This window comes from Cibotium barometz, chromosome 17 (assembly GCF_041138505.1).
Source record: "Cibotium barometz isolate CiBa-2024 chromosome 17, ASM4113850v1, whole genome shotgun sequence".
Taxonomy (NCBI): Eukaryota; Viridiplantae; Streptophyta; class Polypodiopsida; order Cyatheales; family Cibotiaceae; genus Cibotium; species Cibotium barometz.
In genome coordinates this window covers 57,870,698-57,893,027 of record NC_141062.1, presented here as the reverse complement: position 1 = coordinate 57,893,027, position 22,330 = coordinate 57,870,698, and the positions used below count along the sequence as shown (strand labels likewise).

Here is a 22,330-nt window from a genome sequence, read left to right as displayed (position 1 = left end):
TAAGACATTGATTGGCCAGTGGAGACCTATCACCTTACTTGGGACTGCCTATAAGATTCTTGCTAAGGCAGTGGGCATCAGATTGCAGCCAATTTTGCAAGATGTCATTCATGATACTCAGAATGGATTCTTACACGGCAACAGCATCTTTGATAACATTTTCTCGTTTTGGGAGGCCGTCGAATGGGCTAAAGCGAGCAATCAGCCCTTAGGCATTTTGCTCTTGGATTTTGAGAAGGCCTATGATAGAGTGGATTTTGAGAAGGCCTATGATAGAGTGGATTGGGACTTCCTTGAGGGTACTCTCAGCCATATGGGCTTCTCTCAGAGATGGATCAAGGGAGTTTCATACATGTATCATGATGCCCACAGTAGAGTGCTCGCTTGCGGTGATAGCGGAGAGCGGTTTCAGATTTCTCGCTCAGTAGGCAAGGCTGCCCTTTAGTCCCATTATTATATATCATAGTTGCAGAGGCCATAAGCATCTTTCTCCGCTCCATTGCTGGTATTTCGGGATTGAGGTTGCCTCTTCGTAGTCAAGAGGAATTGGTTGACTTTGAGTTAGCTGATGACACAGCCATGTTCCTGGAGGCTTCACTTATATGCTTATGTTCCTTCCAGGTAGCACTAGAGGAATTCTATTTGGCAGCAGGGGCACTCATTAATTGGCAAAAATTTGTTGGTTTTTGGGTTAGTAATTTAGCGAGAGTTGCTTGGGGTGCAGAGCTTAGTTTTACTTGAATCAGCAGAGGATGCACTGCTAGATATTTGGGATGCCAAGTTGGGATTGATATTTCTCCTGTAGAGCAGTTTGCTCTGGTACTTATGAGTATCCGGAAGAAGCTCCTCCATTGGAGCTCCAGGAGATTAGATTTAGCTTCCAGAGCTTTGGTGGCTAATCAGGTATTGCTTGCCTCAGCTTGGTTCATTGCCTTTTGTTGGTGCTTCCTTGTGTGTGCATTGGCCAATTGCGGAGATTGATCCGTAATTTTCTTTGGTCGGGTTTGGATGGCACCTCAGACACTCGTGCGAGGGTAGCTTGGCTCACAATTATTCAGCCCAAACGTAAGGAGGGCTTGAATATTATCGATCCGGATGTTCAGTGCAGGGCGTTGCTTTGCAAACTTGTGGTCATAGGTTTCCTACCAGGCAGCGAGCCTTGGAAGGATTTTTTCTTGTCTTAGATATCCCCAGAGTCGGGAGAGACTGGATGCCCAGCACACGTTTTTTGTTCACAGAGGCTGATTTTAGGGCACCATCTTCCCCTCTTATTGCAGCCATTGTCAGAGCATGGAGAAACATGAGATCTTTTTTGCGACAAAGGCCTCCTAGGTCTTTGGATGAGGTTGACCGACAACCTATTATGAGGAACGAGCTTATTAGGGATGAGGCTGGTTGGGCGCTTGGCGCATCTCATTATATGGAGTGTTCAGGATGGGAGAGATGTGCACACACAGTTCTTGCTTGGAAGACCTTTAAGAGTCTTCCGAAGGATCGGACAGCTGCAACCATTGAGCATCTTAGGGGCTCTCGCATTCGTATTGATCAGATTGATGCAGCTATTCCGCATGAGTGGCTTTCTGGGACCTTTCACGGAGACTATCATCCGAGTTGGCTTGGAGTTTTTTCGAGGATAGGCATACCTCTGCAGGTCATTGCTCTCCCGGGCCAGGAGGCTATAGATTGCATCATTTACTCTATTATGTCTGGAGGGAGATTGAGGAGATGTAGTGTGGAGGAGATCATCCCAGATACTAGGCTTAGTCCATTGAGGATTGTTGGTCGTTCGGGAAAGCATTGGTTCATTGACTCTTCTCCTGAGATAGTGACTCATGGCTCTTGCTGTTTGTGGTTATATGGTGGCAGTCCTATCAGATATCTTTAGTGGGATCTAGGAGAGTGGGAGTGGATTGATGCCTTCGATCCTTTGAAAAGCCTTCCTTTTTTCAATTTCACTGTCCAGAATGCCAAGCTTCTCCTCACTCGACAGATGCATAGGATCCCCCTACTCTCAGGCCTCATTGGGAGAGCTATGATATTTCTCCAGTGATATAGTGCAGATATTGGCATAGACTTTGGCACTCATACAAAAGGAGCCAGATCTCTCATTTCTTTTGGTTATTCTTAAATGGTGGTCTCCCCACCAATCAGTGGAGATCGGTTTTCGGTGTAGTACCTTCCTGTCCTAGGTGTGCAGTAGATTCTGAGACTGTACAACATTGTTTATGGGGATGCAGCACTGCACAACAGATTTGGGGTTCTGTAGCCCAACTTATGGGCAAATTGAATGGCCGGGCCATGCATGTGACTTGGGGGCAATTGCTTGGCTCTCCCAATCCGGTCCGCAGCTTTTTATGAGGGCAGTGGTACAGATTTTGCTATTTTCATTCGTAGAGGTATTGCCCAGCATGGTTTATTGCAGGATGTTCCTCACTCTGATTATACACCCCCTTGACAGAGGATTGACACCAGTTGGGAGATTGTTGCCAGTATTACAACATGGCAGACCTGGAGAGCTAGATGCATGGAGGCTATTGAGGGTGTCTAGATTTTTGGGTCTCAGTGCATTAGTACTATATGGGGTGATATCATCCATACTCTTATGGCTACTTGGGCTCGCATTCAGGGGCCCTCTCGTTCTGTGCAAGTGAAGTGCGTGATATTTATGCGGGAGTGGGACCATGGCATCTTCTTTTCCTCTAGTACCACATGTCTTACATGGCATCATGATGCTCCTCAGTGGTTGAAATCACGGTAGAGTTCTCTCTCTCTCTCTCCTTTGTGCGCTGGCCGTACACAACAGCAGCAGGTGACTAAGCTCTCTCTCTCTCTCTCTCTCTCTCTCTCTCTCTCTCGTTTTTGCTATCATCTGTGGGCTGGTTGACTGCATCAGAGATGCTTTTGTCCTCCTCCGCTGGTTGCACTCAGAAAATCACAACATAGAAGCTGCTGTACAACAACAACAGAACAATGTTTGTACAGTAGCAGAGCAGAACAGTGTTTGGACAGTCAGCCACACGTGTGGCTACAGTTGGTGTTTTTTACTCTCACAGTCCTGGCCTTGTTACGGGCAGATTTGGGGTTGATTTGTGGAAATTTTTGAGACAGTTTTGGACAGCTTTTGGTGCTGCTTGTATCTTGGCTTTGGACAGAGATATAGGCAAGAGTTTTTGCTGATGCTTTGTGGAAAATCCAGGGCAAGACTGCACCCACACTTTGGTTTCTTGTAAAAGCTTCTATTTGAATAAAAAAGTTCCTAGGGGGGCCGGCCGTTCCGGCTAAGCGCGGTGTTTTTATATTGTTTATGGTTCTTCCGTTGTGTTTTCAAAGCTTTGTTTGGTATTAGAAGTGTCTGTTTATTGCTCCGGGTCCCTGATTTTGGTTATAGTGGTATCAGAGCATAGGCTTTCTCGGAAGTAGAGGCCTCCTTCCAACAATGAGAAAGAGAAAAGATCAGAAGTGGGGACTACACTAACCAACAGTTTTGCTATGAGGTTATGGAATCAGTCACGTGTCAAGAGCATGAGAGGTACACAGCTTGGACTAAGGATTTATGAATTCATAGTATTTATCCTCAGAGTATGGAGTTTCTTTTTGTGTGCTTGCTTGCAGCACTGTTTTACATATGGATTTTTGTGGATTATAAATCAAGCTTATAAGCAAGCTATATGGAGATATATCTCAGGATATGGTGACGAGATATTTCTTTTGGCTTCATGATTAATCTGCCAGAGAAAAGCTAAGTATACTTTGTTTTTTGCAAAGTTGGTGCTTTTTGCAATTTTTTGAAAGTGTTTTTTTGGACACTTCACCCTTGTATGCACGGCCGCACAAGGAGAATTGTGTGTTGTTTGCCTTGAACTGTTTTAGGTAAACACTGCTAATGGTTGAAAAGCTTGGTTTATATGGTTTTCTTATGGATATGTTCAAAAACTATGGACTAAGTTTTTGGCATATCTTTGCTCGAGGATTTATACATATACGTTGGTTTGGCGCATTTATATGGTTATCATTGGCTTGGTGATTCTTGGGCTTTAAATACAGCTGTTTGGCTCCCTTTACTGGGATGGAGTATGTTTTGGACTCCCTTTTATTTGAGATGTAGTGGATTTATAGATATCTTACGAATCGATGATTTTTCTATGGATTTCTATTATCGGCCGAAATGCCTGTAAAACTATCTATTGCAGACATGTTTTGGGAGAACCAGCATCTCTATGCTTGTGATTTATTTTTATATGACCTCATGGAAGAGTTAGTGGCTCTGTCTAGTGAGAATCTAAACTCGTGGAAGAGTTGGTGACTCTCTCGAGTGAGTGTGAAAAGAGTTGGTGACTCTAATTACTCACTATGTGAACTCATGGGATCATGGAAGAGTTGGTGACTCTGTCTAGTGAGTATTTCATGAACTCATGGAAGCGTTGGTGACCGTAGTGATGAGTGACTAAGGGTTGGTGACCCTGTGAACTCATGTAAGAGTTGGTGACTCTATTGAGTTAGAATTTGGACTCATGTAAGAGTTGGTGACTCTATTGAGTTAGAATTTGGACTCATGTAAGAGTTGGTGACTCTAGTGAGTTAGTATCTGGACTCATGGAAGGGTTGGTGAGCCTAGTGAGTAAAGTCTCAAGAAATGGGAAACTCTGCTGAGTATCTATGGTTTCATAAAAGGGTCGTTGCCCTGGTGAACCATATGAACATGTGAAGCATCTTTGGCTTGGGCATGTGTATGGATCATAGGAGTGGTGCTCTTATGCAGTCCAATCACATGGCAAGATATTTTGTGGCTATGTATTCTATTTATTTTATTTTTGCAGGTACTTAAAGCTACTTATGGATTTATGAATATTTGGGACACAGTTGGCTCTTGTGCGTGTGTCTGGTTATGTTGCCTCACGCTATGGCTAAAGTTTGTTTCTTGATATGGTTGGCTCTTGTGCCCATATCTGACTTTGGATCGTGGATTTGGACTTATGGCTTTAATGCCCGGAATATGAAATACTACAGATGGGCAGTGGGTTTGCTATACTTGAAGAGTACTCCAATGGTATCAGGCTTATTCAGTTGCGGACAACTGCTTTACAAGACGGAGGGGGAGACACCATTTGGTCCTTTCACCATTTGGCAAGCCCATACATAAAGCATAACCAAAGTGAGAATGGAGATTTTCCATAGGAGAAAGCTAAAGCATTTACTGGCAAAGTTTGGCCTAAAAGATGGCTACAAAGCATGAACAGCATGGGATTTTATTCAAAGTGACTTATAATGCTTATAAGTCAGTGTTTTCACACATCATTAATGAAGGTTTGGACATATTATTATTTTGGGCATGGATAGGTGGACAAAACGAGGCGCGTAGGGAAAACTTGGTCTACGAGCCTAGGAAAGCACAAAAGCTGATATTTTGGGCAAGTTCAGCTACCTCGAGCAAAAAGGAAAAAGCACATCAAATATAGGCCGGTCGACTTTATAAAAGGCTAAGTGGGGATTCTCTTTTGGATATATGCACATGCACCAATCTGGTCGACTACAGTTATCCATTTTTTTTCCTCTCAGCACTGGGCATACAGTTCTCTCTCTCCTCTATGCGCTGCCCATACACAGCAGCAGCAGGCGACTAAGCTCTCTCTCTACCCCCTCATTGGTAGTAGAAGCACTCACTCGATCAATCTCCTTTATACATAGCACTTGGGCTCTCCCTAGAGACAGATATGCTCGCTTAGCCCTGGAGTCTTCACGACAGTTGGCATCACGGGGAGACGGATCATGTTGGTATGCACATATGACAGCTTGGTTCCAACTGCATGGCTTTAGTATGGACAGGCTGCACCCTCCCTCTCTCTCACACGGGCGGAGATTACCAGACTTATCAGGCAGGACTTGACTCAGCTGGACACTAGGAGGACATGGATACAGCCGACACACTAGGAGGACATGGATACAGCCGACACACGAGCTTGGTACGAAGATGGCTTTCTATAGAGATCATCTTCTCCAGCTCACGGAGGATGGGTTTGTGATTAGACCCGGCTACATGGATACTCATCTTTCTCATGGGGTACGGTGTGCTATTGGTCAGATGCGCACATCCTCACACCAGCTAGAGATTGAGAGTGGCAGATTCAAAGGAGTACCAGCTGAGGCCAGGATTTGTCAGCTGTGCCAGATGGAGCCAGAGACAGAGTTACATTACATATGTCACTGTCCAGTATATTATGAGATACGAGGCCGTTTTCACTGCCTGTTCAGAGAGGGTTTCGGACCACTTTCTAGAGTCATGAGATACCAGGATCAGAGATGCCTCGGATTATAGTTGTTGGAGTTGCGTAGACATAGAGAGGGTCTTTTGAGAGGGAGGGGATCAGAGAGGGAGAGACACCTACAGAGGCAGATTACAGACTTCTTTCGACCAGAGATTGAGCAGTCAGGCCAGCAGGCATTGCAGCTAGCCCCAGAGTATAGCCGCACCAGAGGTACACTGATTGATCGGGCTATAGAGCTGGGGCGGTCCAGGCGCCCCAAGATGAGAGGCCCATCCCAACACCGACAGAGACTACAACAGAGGATTAGGACGATACTAGCACGGCATGGGAGACGTCCAGTCAGAGTACTCACCATGGAGGACATTGAGGATATCTGCCATCGACCGATGAGAGACATCTTTGGATAGTGATGTATATGATGCTTACCTTTGTTGCTGGAGTTTTCCTTCCCAGATGTTATCCATTAGGAGCTCCTAGTACCTTACTTTTCCTCATAGTTGTTGTTTCAATTTCAGTTAGCTGTTTAGTTGTTTTAGCTTTTCTTACACAGACATTGTATCAGATCCACCACTTATTGAATCTTTTAGGTCTCATAGGTCATTTTGGCCTTTTGAGGACGTCTCCGTGTAGGTTGACTATGGGGATATGCCTCTGATGTTGCAGCATGAAGTGTCTCTATCAATATCTGAGTGAGCTCATCTAATGGCCGTCCCGGCTCCTCGGCACATAAACGTATGTATATCTCATCCGTGTACACGGTACGGTGTCAGTCTCCCTCGTAAAGGTATAACGAGTGTGTGTGGAGACCTATCCCAATGGAGTGGTGCTGAAGTGAAATGTGAGAGTGAAGGACAAGATAGCATGATCCACTGCTATTCCAACCGGCCTAGTGCTTACCATAAAATCCTGAAAAGAGGGAATGAGACTGGGCTGAGCCACAACATAGTCCACTGTACTAGCACCATGCCGATGTGGAAAGCTAGTGAAACCGCCCGATGTCGGGAATCTCTGTAGGCCATTCAGGATGGCCAATCCATGTGCAGTCCCCATGTCTATCAAATACCGCCCATACACTGTATGTTCCTCATCCTGTGAGAGTCTAGATAGGCCCATATCCCTAACATCAAGCTCCCTCAACATCTCCTCTGAGGTATCATAAAATACTGTCTGGTTATGGGCGGTCCTGGCATTGAAGTTCCCCAAGAGAATGATGTCACCATCCCTGGAGAACTCCCAAATGTCATCATCCAAAATAGAAAAGGGAGACTGCCCGCTAGGTGATGCATACACTGATGTACTAGGAGCAAAATAGCATATAGCAATGTAGAGATGTCTGCCCGTCTCTACCCTTAGTCTAACCCACATGTACCTAGCCTGCTCATCTCTGCGGACTATATGTATCAGTGGCTGTAGCTCCTCTCTAAACAATACTGCCACTCCTCCTGAGCCTCGTCCTCTATGCTCTGAACGAGTGTCCTGTCTACAAGCTGTCTCCCATCGGTATCCACTAACATGTGGCATGGACTGCCCAGGAGCCTGATGCGTCTCACAGTAGAAGATGATGTCCCTCCCAGTGAAACTATCCTCAAAAGCCCCTACATCAAGACGTAGAGATCCATTACAATTCCAAGTAGCAACTTTGAGTGTAGTCCCATAGGTCTCGCGCCGTCATGAAGAGCGCCTTTCCATAATCACCACTCTACCATCTCTATAGAAGGCCACTTTCCCTTTCTCTCGGGCTGCCCTTCTTTCATGTGGGCAAGTTGCGAGAGTGTGAGGTCATCTCCAAGAAATATTCCCGTCTTCTTGAGTGTAGGACGTCTCTTCAAGAAGTCCTTCTTCGCTTCCATGGAGGGGAAACGAATGATAAATGCTCTCTCCTTAGAAGATTCGCCACTACCTTCTCTCTTCTTTCCCACTCTCCATGCCTTTGTGTGCGTGGCTTCAATGCCCATCATAGAGAAGAGCTCCTTGGTTTCCCCTTCCGCATCATCATGGTCTTTTAGACCGGACACTCGTACATGTAAGGCCCGGGTCTTCCTCCTTTGCTCCTCTTCAAGGGTCATGTTGATGATGGTGGGAGTGGGGATGGGTGGCGATTCTTTACCTTTCCCTTTCTTGGCGACCTCGATCCATTTCTCCGCCTCGTCCATCTGTATATTTGTATAATAGCAATACACCTAGTTGTTGATGGGTTAGCCATGGCTGACTCTATATTTCTAATTAAAGTGGCTTCTCACTCATTGTGGATTGGTTCAAATACTAGTATAGATTATTAGCTTTTTTTACATGTGCTTGCAAGCTATGGAGGACAGATGGGAAATTGCTTCAGCCTCAGTGGCCCAAGCAACTGTGCCCCGGGTAACTGTGCGGGAGGGGGCCCGGTTCATAGTTAAAATGTGGAGAATCTGCTACTAAACTTGCTAAGCCTTTGGGCAGTACCTGGTAGTGACACTAGGACTCTTGAAGATGGCCACACGTTGAACAGCCTGTTGGCCGATCTCCTATGGCCAACCAAGTGCCAACAACCGCTAGGCCCTGTAGCCATAGAAAGACACTATCTTTCACTGCCAAAAACTGTCTTACAGAGCGAGTGGAACTCAACTTGGAAGTAGCCACGCCCCAAAGGATGAATATCAGTAATCTTTCCAGGCGCGCCAAGGAGGCTAGCTTGTAATAGATCCATGAGTTGTCCGCGCCCAGCCTGGGCGGCCACCCACAATCTTGCATACCAAGGTGGAATGCTATAAGGATGCGACTGTCGAAGCGAGGAGCTGGAAGTCCGCTTTTGAAAAGGAGAGGCAAGGGATGGTGGCCTTGGTCGGGGATGATGGAGCGGTTGCCATGGAGTCCTCCTGGGGGTTCAAGACAAGAAGAGGCCGAAACTTGCCGAAAGGAAGAGCTACCCAAGAACTCATAACGTGCCTTGAGAAAACACTGAAGGGGGGGGAGAGGTGAGTAGGGGTATGAGGAGTAGGAAGGTGAGAAGGGGGCTCAAAAGGAGGAAAAGGAGCGGAGGCAGAGCGGTGAACAGGCGAGGGAGAAGAGGAGCAGGGGTGGCAAGCAGGAAAAAGAAAAGGAAAACAGAGAGAGGTGCTCATGAGGGAGGAGAGAGGGCGGGCAGGAGGCAGGAAAAGGGGGGGGGGGGGGGGGGGGGATGGGGCGGCAAGAGGATAGAGGGCAGGAGGCGGGATGTGAGTGGGGGCAGGTGCGCAGGCAAGAGGGATGGAAGGGGGCCAGCGCACAAGCGAGAGGGATGGAGAGGGCGGGCAGGGGGCGGAAGGGGGCAACGCTCAGGCGAAGGGGTGGAGGGCGATGGCAGGTAGGAGGGGGGAGAGGCGCAATGTGCAGAGGGCAGGGTGCAGGTCGGGGGGGCTCACAGCTCCATGCTCGGCTTCTCCTGTCCCTCGAATACATCATTATTAGCCATGACTCAAAACAAACTCTTCCCCAAGCAAATGTCACTGTAGGCACTCAACGTCCACTTAAAGGTAGCCTTTTGAGATTCTCAATGACCCACTATGACAAGGACCTGTAAGTGTATTGAAATGATAGAGTGTAGGGATAGAAAAGCTATCCGAATAGAGGCTTGATGACCAAAAAGGACCCCAGTGATGGGTGTTGGAATGTCGTATGTCGATGCCGATTCCATGAAGCACAAGGAATGCTGGATTCAATCTACGGCTTGATTTAGCTCTGTTTTTGGAAAAGCTGAAAATTTGCAGAAGGGTTTTGATGGCCTAAACGGGCTCCGATTCTGGATTTCTTTGGGTTGGGAGACTTGGAAAATGATGAGGAATACACCCGTGTAAAAACAATTTTGACTTCTGAAAATGGGCTTTGGAACGGCGGCGGTGGGTGGAACTTGCGACTCAGTCGGTTGATGGGCGCTGCAGTAGGGTGGAGGAGGTGGAGTTGCCCAAATCAAAATATTGATTTGGGGCTTGTCTAATTGGCAGCTGGGCGAGTCTTCTCCTATAGGCGGAATATGGGAGCTGTGGACGAAGGCGGCGACGCTGGCTGTTGTTGGGGGATGGCTGCCGTAACTAGGAAAAGCTCCTAGATGGAGCTTAGGCCCCCTTAGTGGGTGCTTAGCAAGGCCTTGTAGAGCCCTTTTGGAGGGGCTTCCCAAAGAGAAGGAAGATCTGCAATGAAAATGAGCAACTGTTTTGGTGTTTTGCCCACGAATTGCTGAAGAGTACCTTGAACCCCAATAGCTGTAGCCTTAGCTCTGATACCAAATGCTAGGTAGAGAGGGGAGCAGCAGCAACACTCAGACACACACAGAGAAGCAAGTACAGAGTCGTGTCAGTTTGTGAGAGAGAAGGCACGTAACCCAATGATATTGGGTGTACCAAAAAATGAAAGTACAATGAAATGATAAGGTGACACACACTAATGTCTTAGGGCGTGTTCCTGTGCACGGGGGAAAAAACCCCTTGCTAAGGAGAGAAAAAGTGCCCCCGGCTATCCTACGGTGTTCACATGGTGCTATAGAGCGCTTTTTGTTGGGAGGTATGGATGAGACCACATGGTGCTATAGGGCGCTTGTGTCACTCTTTCCCCCACTCCCTCATATGTAATCTGTGTGCAGGAGCAGCTACCCATGAATGGAATCCCCCCCTCTTTTTATAGACTCATACCTCTCTAAGGGATTGTTTCTATCCATGTACATTCTCTTTACTAATAGAAGGATAATCTTTTTGGTGGAAAAAGATAATCATTGAATCAGAAGGTATGTTGAATAATTTTTGCTTATATATCAGTTAAGGAAGCATAGTTGCAATCATCCTTATCATACTTCAAACGTTTGAAAGGATGTTGAGTATGAAAAGGTATGAAATCCGAAAACCTGCCCGGGTTGTTATATGCAGTGCATGTAAACCTCCTTTTCCCATACATTCTTCATAAATGCCATTTTATAAACAACCACACTTGATTTTTCAGACATTTGAAAACCTTACGTTTGAAAAACGCATCAACAGGAGAGCACATAACATAGACATGTATCATACATGTATTTTTCATACATTTGTAAGCGCATATATTTGCAATCGAATGGGTACAATTACAACTATGAGTGAAAAAGTGTGCTTTATGGTGATGATCTTTGACAGGCCTTTGGCCATGCGTGTGCAGGCTAGCCGGAGGGGAAGTGCATCTTTCTCCACCCCTTTTGATTATTAGAAGTCTTGCAAATTTCTTGCAAAAAAGTTTGTATGCTGTAGTTTTCTATTTGTGTGCGCTTCTTAAAAAAAATATTTGTGTGCGCTTCTTAAAAAAAAAAGGAGAAACAATTTTATTGGCATTTGAACCTTTCAAAAAGTTTTTATGCCAATATAACTGAATAGTCTCAAAGCTAAATTATCCATGGCAGTGTTGACTCTTTCATTTGTCATGTTAACTTCAATTAAAGTATAGAAGCTTCATCGATGTTGCAAGGCTGCCTTTAAGTTTATTACGTGTCACACTATGCATATTTCTGTTTCTTTGCCAAGCATTATTTTTGATCAAGTATGGTATACTCTGCTGCAGGAACAATTACAAGGTTTTGAAGCTATTCTGAAAATTCATCCTGATGATCTGGCATCTCTTGAGGTACGGAGGTTTAGCTACATGTCAAATAATAATGGAATGTAGTTACCATGTAGTAAACTGCTAGGTCACTGCAGCATTACTTTGTGATGCACATCTGAAATGGAAATTAGTCATTGGAGTCATACAGATAGACATACTTCACAGATATTGTAGTGAGTAGGTTAGCAAATAATGGCTTTTGAACTTACGTTTAGACAATCCAATGGTCCTTGCATGTGCTGTTATGGATTGTACCGGTCCTTGCACGTGATGTTATAACACCAATCTAACCTTATTGTATAGTCTATATGTTGTAATTATGAACACAAGAGCATGTTCATATTCATTAGGAATAAGGCATAAAACAAGGTCATGAAACTCTATGGCCACATCACATATTATGCCACTTGAACAAAAGGGGGAAAGTATGTTATGTCCCGACATGCCTAGGGCTAGGGCTAGGGGTATGCACTAACCCAGGTTAAGGTTAGGGCTTAGCTGGGGCGTGGGGACCTAGAGGGTTCACACATGGGCTAAGGGTACTAGCAAGATGAAGTTTAGATTGGCAAAGAGCTTATAACTAATAGACTAGGGGTAATAATGGCTAAAATCTTATAAAGAATGCAGGGCCAATAATAGCCAAGCTATTGCTATGTAAGGGACCTTGGGGATAATTATGAGTTATTATTTATTAGGAGTTTTATGAAGTACAAAAAAGTACTTGAAAGTAACCATCACAATTTTGGGTTTGTGAATTCAGGACTATTGAGCCATTCTTGGACCCACCAATGTGTGTGCAAATTTGGATTTGAATCACACTTAGCAAAAGCCTCTTGACACCACTTGACAACCCTATTATCATCATCGGTTGACAAAGGCATGGAGCATCCATCAACCTTGGGCCCAACGCTATCCTCCCTCAAGAAGTCCTCGATAAGGTGCTAGCTTTGGCGCTGATGGGGCATAAAATCCTAGCCATCCCAGTGGCTTCACTCGCTCACTCGCTCAAAGTCGTCTCATCACCAACCGACTCGACATCGTACTGCTGGTCTACTTCACGGAACTACTGGCCACACTGACTCCATATATTTCTGGTGCACACGAAACGTGCACGCTAACTTGGAGAAATGCAATGACAAAAAGGTGATGGATTACAGGGTGGAAAGAAGTGATAAATTAAAGAAAAGATTTTAGGGTAGATGAGAAAGGTTCGATGTGGAAAAAGATCCCATGAAGGAGAAGGTACAAATCTATGAAGCTCCTCGTGAAGGACTCCCTGCCTAGAGCACACTACGGGCTGCCCAGTCCTTGAATGTTCCATGAGACCATACGCATGAAAGGGGTCTAGTGGGGTGAGATTTGCTTGAGCTACCCTCCAGCCGGTGAGACTGTGGCGAGGGTTTGGACAGCGAGTAGTCAAAGTCCGTCTTGGTGTGCAGATGTCTCACTAGCTTGGACATTTCCCAGTATGAAAGGAGTATGGTGGACTCCAGGATGACTAACTATTTGGAAAGTACTAACTTTGGAAATGGGGGATTATCTTGGAATACAAAAGATCACACTCCTAAAATCTAGGAGGGTTACTATTTTTGGTCAACCCCAAATGGAAATTCCGTTTGTGTCATTATGTCCATAAGCTAGGCAAATGGGGGGATCTGCTGAAGCATCTTTCACAGAATGTCTACAAGTTGAGATATTTCTAGAGATGAAATCTATGGAGGGTCGGCCCATTCTAGCCTCTATGCGATGGTTGTTGTGCACCTCTTTGTTTTACAGTTTTGTGGATTAAGTGGCATATGTTTTAAGGTTGTGGTCAATTCCAATGTTTAATTGCACCTTGATAGAATGTCTACAAGTTGAGATATTTTTAGAGATGAAGTTTATAGGGGGTTTGGCCCATTACGGAGTCAGTTGTTGTGCACCTCTCTTTTACAGTTTTGTGTATTAAGTGGCATATGTTTTAAGGTTGGGGCCAATTCCAGTGTTAAGTTGCATTAATGGTTTAGTTTTTTGCAAAACCCCCGATCCCTCCGGAAGTTACAAAGATGATTGAGGTGTTCCCTAATCCTGTGCTCCATGTGGGCCTTGTCCGCTTTGGCCTGGCTGTATGCATATATTGGGCTCCAACTATCACAGTAGAGGTATCTGTAGGAGTGGGGGAGGGGGACCACCAGTGATACAAGAAGGTACACGAAGAGGATCACCTCCAAAGTGGAGCTCACGAGCTTGCCATCATGGTCCCCGTGTCTTGATGCTCCAAGCTCCAAAAGTGTGTGACAATGTCATTGAGGCATAGGTCCTGTCCATGAATAGTGGGGGAGACAAACTCATTTCATACATGCTAGAGATATGTTTTTAGACTTGCTAGCTCTCATGTTTAATAGAGCCATGTGTGAGGGGTTTCCTGGGACCTGGAGTACTTCCACGATTGTGCCAGTACTCAAGTCTGGAGATCCGAGCTTGCCGAATAACTACCGCACCATTATGATTGGTCACTCGCTGGCCAAGCTATATGCCTCTATTCTTGAGCAGGAGTTGAGCAGATGGGCAGAGAGACAAGGGGTCCGAGCTCAGGGATAGGCCGATTTCAGGAGGAGATTCTCTACTTTGGATCATATCTTTACCCTCAGGGCTATCATTGAGGAGGGCAGAGCACATGGGAGGAGGATCTACTGTGGCTTTGTGCATTTCCGCAAGGCCTTTGACACAGTGCCCAGAGCTAGACTGATGCGCTGGCTGCAAGACTTGGGGGTTCCATGTGAGCTCATTTGGGGTATTTTGGCACTTTATGAGACAGTAGTTGGGCAGGTGCGGACTTCAGAGGGTCTCTCCCAAATCTGGGGCCTAGCCTAGATCGTCACAGTCGATTAGGACGCACATACGATGGATGGAGATCGATGGAGAGACCACTTGTGTCCATGATCTCCAGGATGATTCGGGCTAAGGCCTCGGTACCCCATGAGATTATTAGAGCCGAGATGGGAGCACCACCGATCGTAGTTGAGGCTCTTGCCAGATCAGTGTCCTCTTCCCGGACACCGGTATGCAAGACTTGCTTTAGAGTCCTCTCATGAGCTAGCCATGGAGGGAGACACTTCATGTTGGTATGCGCAGATAGCATCCTGGTTTGACCTCCACGGGTTTAGTTTAGACAGACTTGCACCCTTCCAGTACTCTCTGGAGGCACCCTCTCTCACCTTGACACATTCTGAGATTAGTAGAGTCATCAGACAGGACCTCATTCAGTTGGACACTAGGAGGACATGGCTAGAGCCCTCACAGGAGTTGGGGACGAAGATGGCTTTCTATAGAGACCATCTTCTCCGCACCACTGAGGATGGCTTTATACTTAGACCGAGCTACATGGATACCCATCTGTCTCATGGATTGAGGTGCGCCATTGGGCAGATCCGCACCTCTTCACATCAGTTAGCGATAGAGACATGCAGATTTAGAGGCATACCTCCAGGGGACAGGATTTGTCAGATTTGTTGGATAGAGCCAGAGACAAAGGAGCACTACATCTGTCGTTGCACAGCATATTATGAGATTCGAGGGCGCTACCATTGCCTTTTCAGAGAGGGATTTGGACTAGTGGCTAGAGTCATGGACTATTGTGATCAGCGATGCTTGGGTTTTTATCGCCTGGAGGTCCGCAGGCTCAGAGAGTCCATTATCAGGAGCAGATGCTCGACTGGCAAGGAGTCCACACAGAGACAGATTACTGACTTCTTTAGAGGGACTACCCGGGAGGACACACGGGCGACAGCCAGCAGTGGGCACCCCGTGGGGCTCTAGTTGAGAGAGCTATCCAGTTGGGCAGATCTAGACGCCCGAGGGTTCGCGGATCCTCACATCGGAGACGGTGCCTACACCGGAGGATTCAGAGCATCATTGCGAGGCATCGGGCTCGTCCGACCAGGCATCTCACTATGGCAGATATCCAGGCCATCCGGCAGAGACCCATGCTAGAGCTCCTAGGATGATTACGACTCCAGCCATATACTGTTGTACTCATTGTCACTTTTGTACTCCCCCATATTCATGTATTCAGGTATCCATGTACTCATGTACCCCATTTTGACTAGTAGCATTAGCTTCCCCCCTACTGATATATTGTGGGGCTATCTCCTTTCTTTTCCAAACAGTGTATCAGATGTCACATGGTTGTAACTTTGGTCTCATAGGTCACTTTGGCCTTTTGAAGACGTTAATATAACATTTCATTTCATTTCATTTCTCTCTGCTGTACTACTTAGTGGGAAGGAGAAGATCATTGCACCAGCTCTCGGGAGTGGCCGGTTTGGATCGATGAAAGATGACACAGACTCGGAGAGGGACTGAAGTCTCTACAGAGAGTGGCCTTTGAAGAGGGTCCTTTCAGAAGAGGGTGGTCCTTTCACAAGCCACATCGAGAGAAGCTATAGTTGACAGGTTGTCCCATGATTAGGGGGGGAGGAGGGGGGTGGACACTGTGGGGGCACAATTCTCACGGGGGAAGTAGCAACTGTCATCTCGCAAACTGGCTCCGAGAAGTGATGGAGCAATATGTGGATAGAACTCGAAAGGCGGATGCTCCCTGGGTCAGGGGCTTTTGGAGTTGGTGGGAGTTCTCTGGAGAGGCCCACTAAGGGGGGTGTATGTGGAACTTATGGAGGAGGGTGGGGGGAGACTAAGAGGATCTTGGGGAGAGGAGGAAGACAACATCTGCTCTTGATCCTGAGAGGGCACTTGTTGCTAGGGGATCAGATCCTCTTGGGGGGGGGGGTGGGGGGTGTGGGGGCCCACAGGAACCTACTGTTTGGGTTTGTGGGACAATGGAAGCTCTCTCACGCACATAAGAAGCATATTGATTGAGAGAGAGGGAGGGAGTATAACTTTTTTTTAAAATCCTCCCGTTGTTACCGTGTTTCACCGCCCGTAGTATGCATTGGCCCGTAGACGCTTTTTATCTGCCCGAGGCGATGCGGCCATAGAAGGACCATGTGGGGTATTGAACCCAAGACCTCCTAGTCCTAGGCAAACACCTTCACCACTTGGGCTATCACCTCATTGGCTGAGGGACTAGAACTTGCACGTATAATCACATAATAATGGTTAGTCACAAGTACAAGGGATTATAATAAAACCTAGTCTAGGTGTCCTTTCACACCAAATATCCAAGGGGCAAAACACATAGGACAAAAGTGCCTTTGGAGTTAGTGCCTGTTCACATGCAACACTACATAGAAGCATATGCCTTCAAATACCCCCCTTAGTGGTAATGTGAAATTGTGCAAGGATGCGGATCTTTCTCTATAGGAGAGTAAGCCTAAAGCTTTGCAGAAAGCTTCGAACTTCTCTCGAGGCAATGCCTTTGTAAACAGTTCTGTGAAGCTATCCTGTGTAGGGGAGTAGGTTAAAGTGATCTCCCTTGCATGAAGCCTCTCCCTGATGTAGTGATAATGTATGTTTATGTGATTTGTACGTGCATTTCCATGTCACAGCCATAGCATTGTGGTTGTCAGTGAGTATGGTAGTGGGTGTTTGCTGACACTCACGAAGATTTGCAAGTAACCTCCTCATCCATACACAATCTACCGTAGGCTGTAGCAGTGAAAGCTGCCCTATACTCAGCTTCGCATGTCACGATTGTGACTAACTCTCTTAATCTCTCCTTAATTATTCCTTAATCCTTTATTAACTGAAAGGACACCTATGAAGGATCACACCCTTACACATGGGTCACTATCAAAGGACATGTCTATTCATTAACAGACACATCCCTAAGTCCAAAGGACATAACCGTTGATTCAAGAGCCACACCCCTTCCCAGGGATGTGGCTCTGCACTTGTACCCTTTCGGCCTCTATTTAAGAAAGGCCCCTGTCTCAATGCAAACAACTCAGTCTTTCCTTCAGCATTTGCCTTATGTTTATTAATTAAGTCTTAATCATGTTAATAAAGCTATAAAAGCTTTACAGTGGTATCAGAGCAAACTTTTTTCCGCCCTCTGTTATGCCCAAATCGTAACCCTAACCCTAAAATCAGTCCTAACCCTAATCCTCAAATCAGCGCGCCCAAACCGTAAAATTGGGTGTAGCAAGTGTTGAATGGAAGGAGCAAGAGAGAATGCCCCATCAAAATCAGCCCCCAACTCCCAATTTTTGCTGATTAAGTTCGGTCCAGCCATATGCAGGACACTCTTGCATAAAGGAGACAAAAAAAAAACAAAAAAAAAACCCTTCAATCAGGAGGCTTACCTGTTCAGGCGGCACCCCTTCATGAACCGGCACCCCTCCCAAGCGTAGTCGTACCCCTTTGTAGAAGCATTCCCAGTCGGCTGCCGGCGGAGAGCGCATGACGATTCGTTGATTTTTTTTATAAAAAAAAAACCCAACACACCTCATAACCTCAACCAAAGGTCAAGACTCTAAGGCTTTAATGCCACGCGTACAAACACATTAAAAAAAGAAGAAAGCAAAACAATAGAACTCGCCTTATGGGCCCCTACGAAATGGCGCCAACGTTTTGGCCGTTTTCAGCCAAGCGCTTGCTGTCGCCCTGTACTGGTCTCTTGCGCGCTAGCTTGCTGCCGCCTCCCTTCCTCGAAAACAGCCTTCTTCATTGTTGGCCTCTTGCAGTCTACGCTTGTGTTTGGATCAGCCACGTGTAGTTGGTGTTTTCCGTGGATTGACGGCTACTACCCTTGGTGCTTCTTCTCCAGCAACACTATTTATTATGGCAACCTCCTTCAGGTGTGATTTTTCCATTTTCTTGGGTATAAATATCTCACATAATGTGGAGTATTAACATATCAGAAACCCGCCATTTCATTCTTTTGCGGGCTCTCCACTCCTCCGGGGCCAATATCCCTTTTTACGGGTTCAAAAGCACCTCTCCGATCACGTGGACACACATTACCCTCTTCTCCGACGGCTTATGGCAGAGGAAACCTATGATTTCAGTTATTTACAGGATACACTCTCTCAGTCCATAGTGCCCTCTCCTACGTGTGTTTCTCCACCAGCGTCAGTCCCCGTTCCAGTGAGTGTGCCCCCCTTTTCCCAGCCCATTCATTACCGCATTCAAATAGCCACACCGACTTCTCACTTCCAAGAATTCGACGTGTGGGTGATCCGTGATCTGGAACATTTTTGTTTTATACTCAGGCGTCATCCTTATCTGGGCGCTATCCTCCCTAAGTGTAGCATCATTTTTGATGAATATTGCACCTATTCTGAGGACATTAATCCATCTTCATTCACGGTGCGCCCCTCTACACCGGAGTATACACCCTTGACACCAGTAGCTGCCCCTACACTTGTACCTTCTTCTCCAGTAGCAGACTCTCGTGCGAGCCCAGTCCCAGAGGATCGCCCTTACTGTACTAGATGGTGGTCTTTAGCTGCTTCACCAGTACGTAGCCTCTCCTCTCGGGATTTCCAGATGCCGCACCCTCCAGCCGATGGTTCTTACTAGAGCCCAGCGGCGTCATCAATAGCAAAAACCCCTAGAGCCTCATCACCCTAAAGCCTCTACGTCAACATCTTCTCTCATGGCAGAATCTGTTGACATACCAGCCCCTCCGGAATGGCAGCCAGCTTTGCAGCAACTTCAACAGCAGTTCCAATAGCAACTCCAGGAGTCTATGCCATCCTTGGCTTCTTAGATCCAGCAGCTCCACACGGATCGCCACTCCTACACGAGTTCCGTACCAGCAGCAGATGTTTCAGCACCAGTACCAGCAAACGCAGACGTCATTTCTTCTGAGGTAGAAGGCGACGACCTTAAAACTCTTTATCGTCTTTTACAAGCCAGTAAGACAAAGAAATTGGAAATTAAACCTCCTGACTCTTATGGTGGTCAGCGCAATAAGCGCACCTTAGACCAATGGCTCTACAAACTGCGGTTATACTTTGAAACCATGACCCTTTGTGATTCCAAAAAGGTGATTTTTGCGGTATCCCTCTTCAAAGACACTGCTTTATTGTGGTGGCAACGACGACAGCACACCGGAAAAACGGTTACAACGTGGGAAAAATTCGAGCAGGGCCTCCGTAAGCAGTTCATACCTGCAAATGCGGATTTTCAAGCCCGTACTTGCTTACGCCATTTGGACCAAACTGGTTTCTTGGCCTGTTATATCTCCCAGTTCACCAACTTGATACTGGAGATTGACTCTTTGTTCACAGCGGACGAACTTCATGCCTTCGTTGAAGGGCTTAACCCCACACTGCGTGCCGATGTTCAGAAATATAACCCTGTCGATCTTGCCGATGCCATACAATACGCCAAGCGCGTTGCAGACATTAATTCTCGAAATTTGGCCTCTTCCGGTCGAGCTAATGACTTTCAGAAAGCCAATGAATTTCGTATGAGCCGAGATAGGCAGAGAGTCATCTCGCACTTCTACCTCCCCGCCTAATCCCCAATGGAATAATTCTCAACACCCTCGCCGATCAGAAGGATCGTCCTCTTTTTGGTTCCGACGTTCTCAATCCTTCCAACCACGCAGTTCGGATCGTAGACGGGACCAAAGACGTGACGAATCTCGCAATCCTTGTCCTTTTACTGTTTCTTCTGGTCGGGATCAACCAAAGACGGGATTGTGCACAATTTGTAATGGACCTCATCGTTGGTTTGAGTGTCCCAAAAGACCAACCCATCGACATAATTCTAATGCTGAACCCTCCACTTCTGAGGAGAAACCCCTAGTCCCTGACAAAGGAAAGCGTGCAGTTAATCACCATGCTATTGCACATGCTTCAATGATTACCGCTACTGCTACTGCACAAGCTGCCTCTTCACCGTTGCCCCAGTGGTCTACTCAGGTTTTGGTTCTTCAAGGCTCGATTTCCAGTCATCCTATTCAGGTGCTCATTGACAGTGGGTGTTCTCATAAATTTGTGGGAACCACCTTGACTCAGAGATTGAAGATTCGGACTTCTCCAAGTACTGTTGTTTATGAAGTGGAGCTTGTTGATGGTTCCACATCCTCGTGTAACACCATTGCCAAACACACCTCCTTTCGAATTCAGCACTATCGTGACAAATTGGATTTTCAAGTCATGAATTTGGCACATTATGATATGATCCTTGGTCAAGAATGGTTGTATCCATATGATCCCCTGATCAGTTTCTGGAACCATTCTATACAATTTCCTCAAAATGATATGCTTGTGGCTCTCGAAGGAATTAGAGACCAACCTTCTACACCAACCCTTTCAGCTCTTCAAGTGAATTGGTGGGTCCGCAAGAGTGGTTGTTCCTCAGCACTTTTAATGGTCTATTCAGCCAACGACCCTCCCGAGGACATAGATACAAAGGTGATGTATCTCAGGCAACCTTTCTTTGCTCCATACTTGGATCTTTTTCCTTAGGAGCTTCCTGCGGTTCTCCCACCTCCTCGACCAATCGACCATGCTATTGATATCCTTCCTGGCAGTGCTCCACCTACTCGTACTCCATATCGAGTTGTTGCTACCATGTGTTGGTGGAACAATAAAGAGCAGATGGTAGGGAACATGGACACTTGAGAGGGTAGTGTGATCTGCAAGTCTACACCGACAACACCTTGTTTGTAATACTGTATTCATATGCATTGGTATGGGAATTTGGTTAGAAATGCCCATGACACTATGTACTTGATTCTCCGAAGGTCAATATACTTTATTTGAGGGAGGTGCCGGCCATTCTGGCTCATTGTGCGTCTCTTGTCAATTCAGCAAATTACTTCTTGTATTGAGCATGTTGTCCATTAAATCTTGGTGTATTTAAGTGTATTGATTAGCATTGTGTTCAACCAAGCTACATTGGTATCAGAGCATTTGGTTCTCTTTTACTTCTATCGTGAAAGATGATCACAGCGAACACTAGCTATCTCTACACTTAGAACACTATGGACAGCCATACAATGAATGTTGGAGATATTTGCACAAGAGGCGGGGACAATGAAATGCATGCTTTCAATGCTATACAGGATGAGCAAACTCATGTGGTGCATATTAGGGAACAGGAACATGTGGGACAACTGTCCCGTGGCGAAGAGAAAATGTAGAAAGAAGAGTCCATAGCCTTAAGGGCTGAACTTACTCATATGCAGGCTCTTCTTTATGCACAAGAAGAAGAATTGAAGCTCTACCGCCGCCACGAGGATCCATTGGTACATGATCGTTTGAAGCCTAAGAAAGCTGAATCTTATATGGATCATGCAATGGCAATGATTGCTCAAGAGTTGCATATGCAACCAAGGGATGCAACACGTGCATACTTGGCTGGTACCAAAGATGCCTATGCAAAAAAGGCAACCATCCCACATGCCTTGTGCCCGAACAAGAACTATGTCTAAGAGGATGAATCCACATGCTATTAGAGAGGAACTATTGACAACTTCACACCATGCAGGAGTACCCTATGTAGCCTGTGAAGGAGAAGCTCTCTGTTAGATCATGGGAAGAGTTCAAGGAGAGGTTCTATGCCCAATTCTTTCCTGCCATTGCATTGAATAA

At 46.2% G+C, this 22,330-nt stretch overlaps 1 protein-coding gene across 5 annotated transcripts in view; it reads left to right on the top strand.

The window, feature by feature from the left end:
* The window catches only part of LOC147630225 (Tetratricopeptide repeat (TPR)-like superfamily protein), a 154,496-nt gene that overhangs the window by 53,885 nt on the left and 78,281 nt on the right, over positions 1-22,330 (top strand). For all 5 annotated transcript variants that reach the window (XR_015267798.1, XM_086811867.1, XM_086811869.1 and 2 more), the window contains one exon: positions 11,799-11,861. Coding sequence is in view for 4 of the 5 variants with exons in the window: in XM_086811867.1 (XP_086667993.1) it covers positions 11,799-11,861 (63 nt within the window). In the remaining variant the exon portion in view is untranslated. The remainder of the gene's footprint in view (positions 1-11,798; positions 11,862-22,330) is intronic.